The sequence below is a fragment of the Piliocolobus tephrosceles genome, chromosome 10, assembly GCF_002776525.5.
Source record: "Piliocolobus tephrosceles isolate RC106 chromosome 10, ASM277652v3, whole genome shotgun sequence".
NCBI classification, from domain to species: Eukaryota; Metazoa; Chordata; class Mammalia; order Primates; family Cercopithecidae; genus Piliocolobus; species Piliocolobus tephrosceles.
This window is the reverse complement of record NC_045443.1, coordinates 3,204,068-3,220,040: the sequence shown is the minus strand read 5'-3', so window position 1 is coordinate 3,220,040 and position 15,973 is coordinate 3,204,068. Positions and strand designations below refer to the sequence as shown.

Genomic DNA, 15,973 nt, shown 5'->3' with positions numbered 1-15,973 from the left:
CCACTCAGGCAGCATCACCATAGCAACCCCAGGAGTAAACAATGGTGCCAGAAAGGGTTTCCCCACAAAGCCGCTCCTCCTGGCTCTGAGGCCCAGAAGAATGGCCAGTAACCGGCAAAGATCACTCAGAGGACCCAGTCACCCACCTCATATGGAAGAACCTTTCCTGCAGGTAGGGAGTGGCCCGTCTCTGCTGCCTACATTTTTGTACCCCACTGGGCTACAGGCTATCCCCTATAGTGGGCCAGGCTTGCTTCTGGGCAGCTGACTGCCTGGCCCATACATTTTCTGCTGTCTTCCCCTTTTCATCCTATGACACTGGGAACCCAGAGCTCAGAACAGAGGAGATGCCTTACCAGTGCCACACCTCCCAGTCCCACCCACTGGGGAGATCTTGTAGAAATGACTCAGGGGCCCAAGCTCAAGAAACAGGTGGGTTTTTGCAATCAGAACTAAGTCCCTGGAGCCAAGCACAGTGGCTCACGCCTGTAATCCCAGCACTTTGGGAGGTTGAGGGGCATGGATCACCTGAGGTTAGGAGTTTGAGACCAGCTTGGCCAACATGATGAAATCCTGTCTCTACTAAAAATACAAAATTAGCCAGGCATGGTGGCGCACGCCTGTAATCCCAGCTACTCAGGAGGCTGAGGCAGGAGAATCACTTGAACCCAGGAGGTGGAGGTTGCAGTGAGCCGGGACTGCACCCTTGCACTTCAGCCTGGGCAACAAGAGCGAAACTCCATCTAAAAAAAAGAAAAGTCCCTGGGGATGGACAGGAGGGAAAAGCATTTTAAAAGAGACACATTTTTGTTGCGGTCAGGCACTGTGCTAAGTAAGGTAATTTCATTTCACCCAGCATGGTATGCCAAGCAAGAGCACAGAGGGCTTAAGTCCCAGCTGTCACTCAGGCACCAGCACCCCGCATGAGTTACCAACCCTTACTGCATCTTGCTTTCTGCATCTTTGAGACGGGGACGATAGCAATACTTGCTCATAGAATTGTAGGGGTTAAATAAGATGCATGTAAGTATTTAGCACAGCATCAATATGTATTTGCTGCTGTTTATTTCATGGGGGGCAGGGTGCAGAAAGGGGAAGAAGGAGCTGGCCATTCTAGACGCTTTCTGTACCAGCATTTTAATGAGGAGTGGGAGGAAAGCATCAATGACAGAGAAATGAGTATTGAGAGGAGTCTGGGATGGGAAGACACCTGGCTCTATTTTCTGGAGAAGGACTTTCCTGGTATGCCGCCAAGACCAGGAGCAAGTGAAGGTGGGCTGCCCTCCTTGGCATGGTAGGGGGCATTTCCCTTCATGATTTCCTGAGACCTGATGTACCCTCTAAGGAGCACGTTCCTGGGTGGGAATGTGGGGACACCAGAAGGGAGGAGGGAGGTGAAGGTAAACAGCGAAAGCTGAGCACAGAGGGTGGGAAGTCAAAGCCAAAATATGGTCAAAGGCAAGAGACCAAAAGATGAGTGACTGTGAAAATGATACGGAGCAGCCATAACTGCTGCTGGGTGGGAGACGGATAGAGATGTGGCCCTGCCAGGACTTCTGTGTCCTGATGAGAATCCTGGGCTGGCGGAGGCTGTGCCTGGGAAGGACAACAGAGTGCCTCGTCCACCTTTCTGCACCCCTGTCTGCACAACCTTCCCCAGGCTCCCTTTTGTCTCTCCCTAGATGGTCCAGGCCAGCAAGCCCCTCCCACCCTCCCAAACGTGGGCTCAGCGTGAGTTCTTCCCCCTCAGTGAGTCCTGGGAGTTCCCCGGCTTCACCCCGCAAGCCTACCACCAGCTGGCCCTGAAGCTGCCGCCCTGCACAGACATGAAGTCCAAGGTGCGTCAGCGGCTCATCCATCCTTGGAAAGGTGGCGCCCAGCACACCTGGGGCTTTCACACGTGGCTCGATGTGTGCCGTCTGCCTGCCACCTTCCCCACTCGGCCTGACAGGCCCTACGACAGCAATGTCTGGCGCTGGCTGACAGACTCCAATGCCCACAGACGCCCCCCCACGGAGCACCCCATCCCCCCTCCCTCCTGGATGGGGCAAAACAGCTTCCTGACCTTCATCCACTGTTATCCCACGTTTGTGGACATGAAAAGGAAGAAGCAGGTGATTTTCAGGACAGTGAAGGAGTTGAAGGAGGTGGAGAAGCTCAAGTTGAGGAGTGAGGCAAGAGCACCTCCACTCGATGCCCAGGGCAACATTCAGCCACCAGCGAGCTTCAAGAAGTAAGATGGCGCCTCCTCAGGGAGCCCACCCAGCCTGCCCTTCCCTGCCCTGCCCAGGTGACCCCTCCCTCTCTAGGGTTCCTGTTTCTAACCGGGACTCTGCCCTTCCCGCCTCTGGTCATCTGAAAACCAAACTCTTTTCTGAGTGTAGCTGAAAGGACAAGGTGGAGACAAGGTAAGAACAGCGAGTGGAGGCACGGAATTTCACTAAAATCTGGGGGGACAGCTACGCAGGAGACACCTGCTAGGCACTGGGGATACGGAGAAGTGTGATTCAGTGCCTGCCCTCAAGGAGCTTTGCAAAGATAGCTATCAAAACGAGGCTACACGTGCGAAGGGCCCAGAGTGTGAGACAGAGGGTGTTATGAGGAAGTCAGTTATTAATGTAAAGAACTGGGCCGGGCGCGGTGGCTCAAGCCTGTAATCCCAGCACTTTGGGAGGCCGAGACGGGCGGATCACAAGGTCAAGAGATTGAGACCATCCTGGCTAACATGGTGAAACCCTGTCTCTACTAAAAAATACCAAAAAAACTAGCTTGGGGAGGTGGCGGGCACCTGTAGTCCCAGCTACTTGGGAGGCTGAGGCAAGAGAATGGCGTAAATCCGGGAGGCGGAGCTTGCAGTGAGCTAAGATCCGGCCACTGCACTCCAGCCTGGGCAACAGAGCAAGACTCCGTCTCAAAAAAAAAAAAAAAAAAAAAAAAACTGGAGTGAAAGTTGTAGCCCGAAGGCCTGGAGTGCAGTTCCAACCCCATGACCATTGCGAGGTGCCCAGCTTCTCCGGTCTCAGCTCCCTCACTGATGAAGGGGGGATCCTCAGGTACCGACCTCACTGTGGGAGGATAAATTGATTTAGTGAATACGTGGAAGAACTGAACAAAAGTTAGATGTTATGGCAGGGCACAGTGGCTCACGCCTGTAATCCCAGCACTCTGGGAGGCCGAGGCGGCCGGATCACCTGAGGTCAGGAGTTCCAGACCAGCCTGACCAACACAGAGAAACCCCGTCTCTACTAAAAATACAAAATTAGCTGGGTGTGGTGACGGGTGCCTGCAATCCCAGCTGCTCGGGAAGCTGAGGCAGGAGAATCACTTGAACCTGGGAGGCGGAGGTTCCGGTGAGCCGAGATGGCACCATTGCACTCAAGCCTGGGCAACAAGAGTGAAACTCCATCTCAAAATTAATTAATTAATTAATTAGTAAAATAAAATAAAATAAAAGTTAGATGTTGTTACAGAAATTCAGGAGAGAAGGGTTGCAGTGAGCTGGAGTGTCCTTGCCACAGGAAGCCTTTATGGGGAAGTCAGGGTTCAGGCTGGAAGGGTGGAAAGCCAGCAGACAGCCAAAAGCAGTGGCTGAGGCCCTCCAGGCAAGACTGAGAAGTCGGAGCAGTCGGGAACGTGAGAGGAGCCACTGTGAACCCCGCAGCTCCCGCTCCCGGCCACCCTGGGAACTCACGGATACTTCCTAACTGTGTCCAGCCCAGGCACTAAGCATGCAAGAGTAACAAGACAGGGGGAAGGCAGTGAAAACGGAATGTCTCAAATTCCAATCCCAAGGGCATGACCAAAGCACTGGGGAGTTGGAGCAGGTGGTTGTGAAGATTTTTAATCTGGAAAAAAAAAAAAAAAAACCAGACTGGGCGTGGTGGCTTGCGCCTGTAATCCCAGCACTCTGGGAGGCTAAGGCGGGCAGATGACCTGAAGTCAGGAGTTCAAGACCAGCCTGGCCAACATGGTGAAACCTCATCTCTACTAAAAATACAAAAATTAGCTGGGCGTGGTGGTGGGTGCCTGTAATCCCAGCTACTCCGGAGGGTGAGGCAGGGGAATCACTTGAACCCGGGAAGTGGAGGTTGCAGTGAGCCGACGCACCACTGCACTGCAGCCTGGGAGACAAGAGCGAGACTTTGTTTCAAAAAAAACAAAAAACAAACAAAAAGAAAAACAATGCCAAAGGTTGTTGACTTTGAGAAACCAGTCCCCTTTGTGGGGACCCAGGCTTCTCCCTGCCTCCTGCTACCCTTCCGTGAAGACTGCCGATTGCTGATAGGTGCTGACCCTGGCAAAGGGGAGAAAGAGCACTCCAGAGAGATTCACAGTGGTGTGACAGTGCCAGATGCTGTTCTAAATGCTTCTCTGCATTATCTAATCCCCCAGGACCTCCAGGGTAGAAACTATCATTAACCCTATTTTTTTTGTTGTTTTTTTTTTTTGAGGCAGAGTCTTCCTCTTTTGCCCAGGCCGGAGTGCAGTGGTGTGATCTCAGCTCACCGCAACCTCCACTTCCTGGGTTCAAACCATTCTCCTTGCCTCAGCCTCCTAAGTAGCCGGGATTATAGGCTCCTGTCACCACGCCTGGCTAAGTTTTGTATTTTTTTAGTAGAGACAGAGTTTCTCCATGTTGGCCAGGTTAGTCTTGAACTCCCGACCTCAGGCCCAACTCGGCCTCCGAAAGTGCTGGGATTATACGCACAAGCCACCATGCCCGACCTCATTAACCCTATTTTACAGGCGGGCTATCTGAGATGGACAGGTCAAGTACCTTGCATAGCCAAGGGTGGTGGTTCACGCCTGTAATCCCAACACTTTGGGAGGCCGAAGTGGGAGGACTGCCTGAGGCCAGTTCAAGACCAGCCTGGGGCACGATATCAGACCCTGTCTCCACAAAAATATCAAAAAATTAGCCAGGTGTGGTGGCACACACCTATAATCCCAGCTACATGGGAGGCTGAAGTGGGAGGACTGTCTGAGCCCAGGAGGTCGAGGCTACAGTGAGCCATCACTGTGCCACCGCACTTCAGGCTGGGCAACATGGTGAGACCTTAGCTCAAAAAAAAAAAAAAGCTCCCACAGCAGGTGGTTAGAGGGTCAAGTGGCACAGGGCCTAGCATAGAGAAGGGGCCCAATAGATTGTATCATTATTAGTATGGTAGCTCCATGACAGCAGGATCCTTGTCTCACATGTTTACTGTTGTAGGCCCAGGCCCTGGAGCCAGGAATGAAGGAATGAGTCTCAGACAAGTCTCAGACAAGGAATGAGGTCCTGCCTCAGAGAAGGCAGGACACATAACGGGAAGTCATGTGCCACATAATAACCTTTTGGTCAATGACAGACCACATATACCACAGTGGTCTCATAAGATTATAATGGAGCTAAAAAAACTCCTGCCTGATTATGTTGAAGTTGTCTTAACATTTTAGCACAATTCCCTCATTTTAAAAATAAATGTAGTGGACCGGGAATGGTGGCTCACGCCCATAATCCCAGCACTTTGGAAGGTCGAGGCGGGCAGATCACCTGAGGTCAGGAGTTTGAGACCAGCCTAGCCAACATGGTGAAACCCTGTCTCTACTACAAATACAAAAATTAGCCAGGCGTGGTGACACATGCCTGTAATCCCAGTTACTTGGGAGGCTGAGGCAGGAGAATCACTTGAACCCGGGAGGTAGAGGTTATAGTGAGCTGAGATCGTGCCACTGCACTCCAGCCTGGGTGACAGATCAAGACTCCATCTTAGGAAAAAATTAAAAAATAAATAAATAAATAAATAAATAAATAAATAAATAAATAAATAAATAAAATAAAATAAAATAAATTTAGTGGCCGGGCGTGGTGGCTCATGCCTGTAATCCCAACACTCTGGGAGGCCAAGGCGGGTGGATCACCTGAGGTCAGGATTTCAAGGCCAGCTTGGCCAACATGGCAAAACCCCGTCTCCACTAAAAATACAAAAACTAGCTGGGTACGGTGACGGGTGCCTGTAATCCCAGCCACTCAGGAGGCTGAGGCAGGAGAATCATTTGAACGCAGGAGGTGGAGGTTGCGGTGAGCCAAGATCACGGCCACTGCTCTAGAGCATCGGGGAAAGAGTCAGACTCCATCTCAAAATAAATAAGTAAATACATAAATTTAGTGTCACCTAATCATGTAGTGTTTATGAAGTCCACAGTAGTGTATAGTAATGTCCTAGGCCTTCACATTCACTCACTCACTCACCCACAGCAACTTCCAGTCTTGCAAGCTCCGTTCACGGTAAGTGCCCTATACATCTTTAAATCTTTAATCTTTTTTTTTTTGAGACGGAGTCTCGCTCTGTCGCCCAGGCTGCAGTGCAGTGGCGCAATCTTGGCTCACTGCAAGCTCCGCCTCCCGGGTTCACGCCATTCTCCTGCCTCAGCCTCCCGAGTAGCTGGGACTATAGGCGCCGCCACCTCGCCCGGCTAGTTTTTTGTATTTTTTAGTAGAGACGGGGTTTCACCGTGTTAGCCAGGATGGTCTCGATCTCCTGACCTTGTGATCCGCCCGTCTCGGCCTAATCTTTTTTTTTTCAGATGGAGTTTCGCTCTTGTCACCCAGGCTGGAGTGCAATGGTACGATCTTGGCACTGCTCACTGCCTCCTGGGTTCAAGCAATTCTCCTGCCTCAGCCTCCCAAGTAGCTGGGATTACAGGCGTGCGCCACCACACCCAGCTAAGCGAGACTCTGTCTCAAAAAAAAAAAAAATGACTCTGGGCCGGGCATAGTGGCGCATGCTTGTAATATCAGCACCTTGGAGGCTAAGGCGGGCGAATCACTTAAGGTCAAGAGTTCGAGACAAGCCTGGCCAACATGATGAAACCCCATCTCTACTAAAAATATAAAAAATTAGCCAGGAGTGGTGGTGCACGTGTAGTCCCAGCTACTCAGGAGGCTGAGGCAAGAGAATCACTTGAGCCTGGGAGGTGGAGGTTGCAGTGAGCCGAGATCGCGCCACTGCTCTCCAGCCTGGGCAACAGAGCGAGACTCTGTTTCAAAAACAAACAAACAAAAACAAAACAAAAAAAAAGCCTCTGGATCAGTCAGTGAGCACACTGAAGCATTGAAACTGTAGGGACCCAGAGGACTTCAGACATAGAATGAGATGTAAGCATGATCTTGTTGGGGAAATAACAACATTTACAGGTAAACCTAGCAGTTCTGAGTCCTGGCAGCCCATTTTCATGACCTGGGGCTCTATTTATTTATTTATTTGAGACGGAGTCTTGCTCTTGCCCAGGCTGGAGTGCAGTGGTATGATCTCAGCTCACTGCAACCTCCACTTCCCGGGTTCAAGTGATTCTCCTGCCTCAGCCTCCCAAGTAGCTGGGACTACAGGTGCCTGCCACCATGCCTGCCTAATTTTTGTATTTTTAGTAGAGATGGGGTTTCATCATGTTGACCAGACTGGTCTTGAGCTCCTGACCTCAGGTGATCCACCCACCTCAGCCTCCCAAAGTGCTAGGATTACATGTGTGAGCCACCGCGTCCGGCCTAGGGGCTGCTTTTTTTTTTTTTTTTTTTTTTTTTTTTTCTGAGACAAAGTCTCACACTGTCACCCAGGCTGGTGCGCAGTGGCACGATCTTGGCTCGCTGCAGCCTCCGCCTCCCAGGTTCAAGCGATTCTCCTGCCTCAGTCTCCCAAGTAGCTAGGATTACAGGTGCCTGCTACCACGCCCAGCTAATTTTTGTATTTTTAATAGAGATGGGGTTTCACTATGTTGGTCAGATTGGTCTTGAACTCCTGACCTTGTGATCCACCTGCCTTGGCCTCCCAAAGTGCTGGGATTACAGGCATGAGCGACCAGGTCTGGCCTAGAGGCTGTTTTTTTAAATGCTGAGGTTTGAGCCTCCCTCTGGAAATTCTGACTGACTGACCTTGAGGGCAGCCTGGATAGGTTGTGCTGAAAAGCTCCCAGGGTGATTCTGATGTGCAGCCAGACTGAGAGCCTCTGCATAAACCAACAACAGCAAACAGGGTGATTCTGATGTGCAGCCAGACTGAGAGCCTCTGCATAAACCAACAACAGCAAACAGGGGAGTGTCTGCTGAACCAGGTGCAAAGTGTGTTGAGTCATAGAAAATCAGCCACTATTCAGCTGTGTTAAAAGAAACAAAAGTCTATTTCCTATTGTTCGACCCAATACCGCAGGCTTACTGAGAAGAGGCAGTTATCCAGTTGAGTTGAGTTCTGTGATCTTCCCACTGGCACTGCATTAGTGGAAAAGGTGAGACTTGAAGGACATTTAGAATCTGGATTGGGATCTGGATCGGGATCTGGATCATAATATTATATATAGTATGTCAAAAGGATGGAAGGCTTACTAGCCGAACAAGATTATTTCACCAGACTACGCCAAAACACACGTAAGGTGCAGGCCATTTGGCATAGGTCAGTACCCGATTAGCCAGAGAGGCAGAAGGGATTCTCTGCCGCCCGATGGCTACCTAGCTTGTGGACAGCAGCATCACCCTTCCCCTTCCCCATCTCTCCACTGTGCCGGGATCTCTTCTTTGATCTTTCTGTTCTCTCCACACCCTTCTCCCAGCAGGTACCGGCATGTATCCGCTGGTGGGAGGTTCGAACCCCACGGCCTCCAGCTCACGCCCAACCCACTTCCCAACAATTTCGCCAGGAGCTGGCCCTGCCCGAACCCTCTGCCTCACTACCAGGAGAAGGTGCTAAAGCTGGTCTTGCTGCCCAGTGCGCCCCTGAGCCAGGACCTCATAAGGGATTTCCAAACCCTGATAAAGGACAGAACTGCCTCACCCCTCCACCATCTGTCCAAGGCACAAGCAAGCAAAACTCCAGCAAGGAAGAGGAAGAGAAGACCTGGGCACTCCTAGAAGGGCTTCTGGATGGGTGGGGACGATCGTGGCACCCAGAGTCCCAGGCTCCAGTGTTCTCAATCAATGCTCCTTCAGCAAGAGGCCCTGCGGTAGCAAAAGGACTCTGGCATCCGCAGAACAGCCTCTCCACCATCCTCCCAGCCTCAAGCCACCTCTGTACCCCAGGCTATTGGAGACTCAACTGAAGTTCTAAATTGTTATATTTCTTCCTTGGAGGACTCTCATCGAAGGTGGGAGGACTGAGGCCAGGTAGAGCAGGGAGAACAGGGAGGGACTCCAGTTCTAAGGAGAAGTGGGAAGGAAGGAGTGTGTGTATGTGTGTCTGTGTGTGTGTGTTGGGGTGGGGGAAGAGGCGCTATAAGAAACGTGGCTAAGAAGCTATCTCCACTCTCATAACCCATTAGGAATGAGGCTGGGATTGGTCAGGGTATGGAAAGCCTCTTAAGCAAAAATAACCACAATGCTACCCCCTCCCTGGACCATTTGATGTCTGCACAAAGACCAGACACAGCTGTGCTTGGTTGCAGGGCCCCATGCAGGGTTTGGAGGAGGAGAGGTCAGGTCAGGGCTGCTGCTGGAGAACGGGAGAGTCAGGCCCCAGGAAGGCTAACCAGGTCTCAGCAGAGGAACAAGAGTAGAACAAAGTAGAGCTTCAAGGTAAAAGAGCGGTCTCCCCACACCCTGTTGGGGTTACCCGCTGGGGGAAGGGTGGGGAGGACTTACGCCAAAAGAGCAATCGGCCCAGAGGCCTTGGGCCTCAGCTTTTTCTATTAGGGAGTCAAAGACCAGGGGTAAAGTAGAGGCAGGCAAAGCAACAGTCAGAATGGTGTTGGCCCTGGCTGGGGTGGAGATGGATGGGAAAGTGGCGGGAGGGGAAGAAGCTGAAATGGTGGGGGCTGTACCTCACCTCCTCCCACCCCCATCACATCCTCACATTGATGGTCAGCACCTACTGAGCTTCTCTTGGCCTCCTGCCCACGGCCTTCTTTGTCTCCATTTCTCTCAAACCCTGCAGGCACCTGGGAATCAAGACACCACAGGGTTCTAGTGCTGCTTTAACCACCAAGCAGCAACGTGACCTCTGGAAAAGTCGCTATTCCCTCTGGCTTTCAGGTGCTTCATCTGCACAATGGGGGCCATTAGTTTATAAATAAATGGAATCAATACAAGAATAAATACAATATAGGTGAAGGACCTGCAAAGTGTGTAGCCAAATGGCAGCCCTCCAGAAATGAAGCTGTCAATCATGGTTCGTAGAATAAAAATAGTAAGTGGATAGAATATTATGTAGCCACAAAAAGAAATTGAGTATTGACAGATGCTACAGTGTGGATGAAATTTGAAAACGTCATGCTGAGTGAAAGAAGCCAGACACAAGCCACACACATATTGTATAATTTTACCTACACGAGGTACCTAGAATAGGCAAATGTACAGAGACAGAAAGTTAAATAGAAGATATCAGGGGCTTGGAGGAAGGCATGGGGAGTCACTGTTTTTTGTTTTTTGTTTTTGACAGAGTCTTACTCTGTCACCCAGGCTGGAGTGCAATGGCATGATTTTAGCTCACTGCAACCTCCACTTCTTGGGTTCAAGCGATTCTCCTGCCTCAGCCTCCCGAGTAGCTGGGACTACAGGTGCCTGCCACCATGCCCAGCTAATTTATTGTATTTTAAGTAGAGATGGGGTTTCACCATGTTAGCCAGGATGGTCTCGATCTCCTGACCTCGTGATCCGCCCACCTCGGCCTCTCAAAGTGCTGGGATTACAGGCGTGAGCCACCACGCCCGGCCGGGAGTTACTGCTTAATGGGTACAGGATTTCTGTTGAGGACGATGATGAAAACGTTCTGTAAACAGACAGTGGTGATGGCAGCACAGCATTGTGAATGTACCACCTCATGCCACTGATTTGTATACTTATGAATGATTAAAATGATAAATGTTATGATATGTATATTTTACACATTAAAAAAATTTTAAAAGGAATACATGTTACAACGTGGATACACCTTGAAAATATTATGCTAAATGAAAAAAGCCAGGCACAAAAAAACCACATATTGTATGACTGCATTTGTATGAAGTGCCTAGAACATGCAAAGCCACAGAGCTAGAAGGTGAATGATGCTTCCCAGATGCTGAAGGAGGGGAGAATTGAAAATATTTTGGAACTAGATAGGGGTAGTGGTTGCACGACATTGTGAATACACAAAAAGCCACTGAACTGTACACTTTAAAATGGCAAATTTTGGGTTATGTGAATTTCATCTAAATTAAAAATGATATAATACATCGAACACTTGTAGAGAGTTTCCTTCTAACACCACGTCCATAATTCTCTTACATGGTCCTTCTCTTTGCCCCTCTCTCCATGGTGTATGTGAGTGTATGTGGGATGGGGTGTGTGAGAGCAGAATTGAGGGGTGAAGGAGCATTTCCTGAGTTCTCCACGGGAATGCTGGGGCTCTGGGAATTCACCCATCCTCCTCACTCTGAATGAGGAATGAGTGTGGAAAGGAGTGGTTCCCTTTACATAGGATCCAAAAGTGCCAAAGCTGGGCAGGCCATTCGAAAACACGCCTAACGACCTCAGACTTCAGATGAGCCAACTGAAGCCATCGAGAAGCGAGTTGCTCCGGACCACGAAGCCAGGCAGCCTCCCGGTGAGAGGACGGGAGGATGGGAGGACGGGAGGGGTCTGCCGGAGCCGGGACTGCAAGGCCTGTGCTGTCATCTGCTTCTTGGGCTACTTGCCACCTTACAATGAGAGGCCCTGGGCATGGTTAGGGGGTTGGCAAGAAGATTTAGGGAGTGGGAGGAAGAAAGCTATTGGGATTCTTGAAAACAAGCTGCCTACACTCTGGCCTTAAGCTAGGGGTGAGTAGAAAGGAAGCTGCACTCACACAGGCTCCTGCCCCGGCAGACTCTGCCCACCCAGAAGCTCCCAGCCTCAAGTCAGGACTTCACCCCACCCCACCACCTTCCAGCCCCGCTCTCCGGAGCAGCCTCTGCTCTACAGCAGTGTCCAGGCCCTCTTGTTTATCGGCCAGAGACACAGAAGCAAGGGTTCTGGCGCCCCCTAGCTCCAGCAGGCCATGGGGGTCTGCGGGGCAGCAATAGCAAGCATGTGACCTTCCGGGCCTGGGGACCCTAACGAGGCAACCCGCAGCCAGGCAGGTGCAGTGGTGCGCACCTGTAGTCCCAGGTACTTGGGAGGCTGAGGCAGGGGGATCGCTTGGGTCCAGGATTTCCAAACCAGCCTGGGGAATATAGTGAGACTCTAACTCAAAAAAAACGAAAGAAAGAAAGAAAGAAAGAAAGAAAGAAAGAAAGAAAGAAAGAAAGAAAGAAAGAAAGAAAGAAAGAAAGAAAAGGAAGGAAAGGAAGGAAAGGAAGGAAAGGAAGGAAAGGAGAAAGAAAGAAACCCCAGCTCAGCCTACATACACTTGGCTGGCAACCAAGAACCAGCTCCTTACTCCATCCCCACGAACGAATGAACCTAGAGGTCCTGAAAGCCTTTGGTGGGGTGGGGTGGGGGATCCCTGGATCTGGATCTGCCTGAAGATCCACTCTTTCACCACGGCTGGAGTGCAGCTCTGAGAGGGAGGCAGGGTGAAGGCATGGACACCCCTTTCCCCTACATCCTTCGCTCCGCAGGACACCTGTGCCCTGCCGAATGCCATCAGCTTCATGGACAATAGTTAATCCCAGCAAAGGATGCCTTCCCAGCCATTTCCGGGCCAACAACTCCCCTCCCTCCACGCCCCCCTTTCCAAGCCTGATCTTGGCGTCATGACCTAAGTTGCTGACGCAAGTTCCTGAGCTGCTGGGAGCTTGAGGAATGGCTGCGGCCAGGGAGTCTGGAAGCTGTGGGGACTGGGAACCCCTGAGGGATCATACAGGGCCACCCACGTTGCCAGTCATGCTCTGCCAGGATTGTCTCATCTAATTACCATGCCTCAAAAAGCCCCATAGCTGCTCCCTGAGATGACAAATCTGAGCCAAGATCCCCTCTGCAGACAGCCCCCAACTTACCTTCCACCTTCCCTAGGACCCTCCGGCCTTCATTTCTACTCATCGCTGCCTCACTTGCTGGGAGCCCCTTGTCTTCATGCTTTTTTTCCAGCACTGAGCCCTGTCCTTAGTTGTGCTGCCACCGAGCCGCACACATTTGCTTTTTTCATTACACAGTGTAAATAGCGGCTGCTGCCTACTTGCCATTACAGTTAGCGGTTCCTGTGGCTATTCACATGGTTGCTCCACTTATGTTAGTCTCAAGCCAATTCATTCTCTGTCAGTCCCAGGGCAGAGCCTCATGAACGCCTCCATGCTTGTAAAGAATGTTGCTGCATCTTGCCATTGTCCAAATTCCAAGGTAGGAATTTCGATGTGTGGCTTCCCTTAGACTACCCTTATGTTTACTGGGTGTTTACTGAACACTGACACTAGGTATCATGACATGGTTCCCAAACAATAGTCGTGACTTCTTTAGCCTGAGTATCACTAGAAAGGAGAGGTTGTGTCCAAGGGTGCCAAGTGCAGGCCCACAGCTTAGGCAGGGAGGAGGGAAAAAATACAGAGGAATGGAACAGGAAATAAAAAAAGATAAACAAAGAGGGAGGTACAGGAGTGCTGAAGGTAGGCCCTGTATGATTTCCATCTTGGAGATAGTAAATTAGGCATATAATTTATTATTATTTATTATTATTGTTTTGAGACAGGATCTTGCTCTGCTGTCCAGGCTGGAGTGCAGTGGTGTGATACTGGCTCACTGCAACCTCTGTCTCCTTGGTTCAGGTGATTCTCCTGTCTCAGCTTCCCAAGTAGCTTGGATTACAAGTGCACACCACCATGTCCAGCTAATTTTTGTATTTTTAGTAGAGACGGGGTTTCGTCACATTGGGCAGGCTGGTGTCGAACTCCTGACCTCATGTGATCCGCCCACCTCAGCTTCCCAAAGTGCTGCGATTACAGGCATCAGCCACCAGGCCTGGCCTTATTTTACTTTTTTTGAGACAGGGTCTCACTCTGTCACCCAGGCTGGAGTGTAGTTGTGTGACCTTGGCTCATTGCAACCACTACCTCCCAGGCTTAAGCAGTCCTCCCACTTCAGCCTCCCAAGTAGCTGGGACCACAGGTGTGTGCCATCACACCTGGCTATTTTTTTGTATTTTTAGTAGAGACGAGGTTTTGCCATATTGCCCAGGCTGAACTCCTGGGCTCAAGAGGTCCTCCCTCTTTAGCCTCCCAAAGTCCTGGGATTACAGGCGTGAGCCACCATGCCTGGCCTAGTTTACTATTTTTTGCTATTCTGCCTCATTTAAACTTCACACCAACTCTACAGATTATGTGCTATTTCATTTTTACAGAAGAAGAAGCAAATGCCAGAAGATTAAGCACTTCACCCAAGGTCACCTGGCTAGTACAGAGGCAGAGTTGGAACTCTTTTTTTTTTGAGATGGAGTCTGGCTCTGTCACCCAGGCTGGAGTGCAGTGGCACGATCTCAGCTCACTGCAAGCTCCACCTCCCGGGTTCAAGCAATTCTTCTGCCTCAGCTTCCTGAGTAGCTGGGACTATAGGCACACACCACCATGCCCACCTAATTTTTGTATTTTTAGTAGAGACAGGGTTTTGCCATGTTGGCCAGGTTGGTCTCGAACTCCTGACCTCAGGTGATCCACCCACCTCGGCATCCCAAAGTGCTGAGATTACAGGCATGAGCCACTGTGCTCAGCCATGAGTTGGAACTCTTGACCAGGCTCCTCTGAGTTCACCATGCCATGCTCAGGCTGCTTTCATCAACAGAGCCAAAGCACTTGACCTCTTCGTGCCTTGGTTTTGCCATCCATGAAATAGGAAAATCATCCTAGTGTCAGAAATACAAAATGTTGTCCTTGTCTGGTAGCCTTTGGAAGATCCACCTCTTTGGGATGGCAGTGGGAAGGTGTGTTCTCCTGGCAGCAAGGGGTGCCGGGGGCCTTTGCTGGACAGGAGAACTCTGGAAAACAACCTCATTCCTGTCTTCAGCATATCTGACAGGCCCAGAGGAGAAAGCCTGAAATAGAACTGGCTGCCCTTAACCTCCACGGGTTCAAGAGAGCTGTTTGTCTAGCTCTGAATAACCCATTCTATAAAGAATATTCCAAGAATTTCCTTATGTGGCAGGGCACTGCACTGGGTGATTTCACTGGGCCGGAGGAGCTCTCCTCTCCATCCCTACCAGCAGAGACAAGAATTGGCACTATTCAGCCTTGAGGAATGAATGTTGGAAAGATGGAAAGATCTTTGAAGGCATGAACGGCTGTGACAAGGAAGGTGGGATACAGTTCATCTCCATCTCTGCTAGGCTTGGAGAAGAGGGGATGAACTTTGAATACAGCCACCAGGACTTAGATTTAAAAAAGAACGTTCTGATAGAATTGAGATTCTCTCAGGATAGAGGAAAGGAGCTGTGGAGCCTATTTTGATCAGGGCTCTCCAACAGAAAGATAATGGAGCAACATCTATAATAAACATTTTTTGTTTGTTTTGAGACAGGGTCTCACGCCGTAACCCAGGCTGGAGTGCAGTGGCATGATCTCGGCTCACTGTAGCCTTTACCTCCTGGGCTCAAGCAATTCTCCTGCCTCAGCCTCCCAAGTAGCTGGAACTACAGGCGCATGTCACCATGCCTGGCTGAATTTTATTTTTGTAGAGATGAGATCTCACTATGCTGCCCACACTGGTCTTAAACTCCTGGCCTCAGGTAATCCTCCTGCCTTCCAAAGTGCTGGGATTACAGGTGTGAGCCACCACACCCGGCCTAAAACATTTCTTACTTTTTTTTCTTTTAAAAAGAAAACAAGGCTGGTGCGGTGGCTCACACCTGTAATCCCAGCACTTTGGGAGGCCGAAGCAGGTGGATCAGGAGGTCAGGAGATCAAGACCATCCTGGCTAATACGGTGAAACCCCGTCTCTACTAATTAGCCGGGCGTGGTGGCACACGCCGGTAATCCCAGCCACTTGGGAGGCTGAGGCAGGAGAACTGCTTGAATCCGGGAGGCGGAGGTTGCAGTGAGCCCAGATCGTGCCACAGCACTCCAGCCTGG

The 15,973-nt window shown here is 50.6% G+C and overlaps 1 protein-coding gene across 2 annotated transcripts; it reads left to right on the top strand.

Annotated features, from left to right (window-relative positions):
* The first annotated feature begins 93 nt into the window (after positions 1–93).
* TEX52 (testis expressed 52) lies at positions 94–9,067 on the top strand. Of its 2 annotated transcripts, none has more exons than XR_003306818.2 (3): positions 94–172; positions 1,683–2,290; positions 8,584–9,067. XR_003306818.2 is itself a non-coding variant. In XM_026447789.2 (3 exons), exons 1-3 carry the CDS (start codon positions 101–103, stop codon positions 8,876–8,878), a joined length of 918 nt encoding a protein of 305 aa, XP_026303574.1. In that variant the 5' UTR covers positions 94–100; the 3' UTR covers positions 8,879–9,067. The 2 variants fall into 2 exon arrangements, 1 of the variants encoding a protein (XP_026303574.1); XM_026447789.2 differs by having other exon boundaries at positions 1,683–2,233.
* The last annotated feature ends 6,906 nt before the right edge of the window (positions 9,068–15,973 follow it).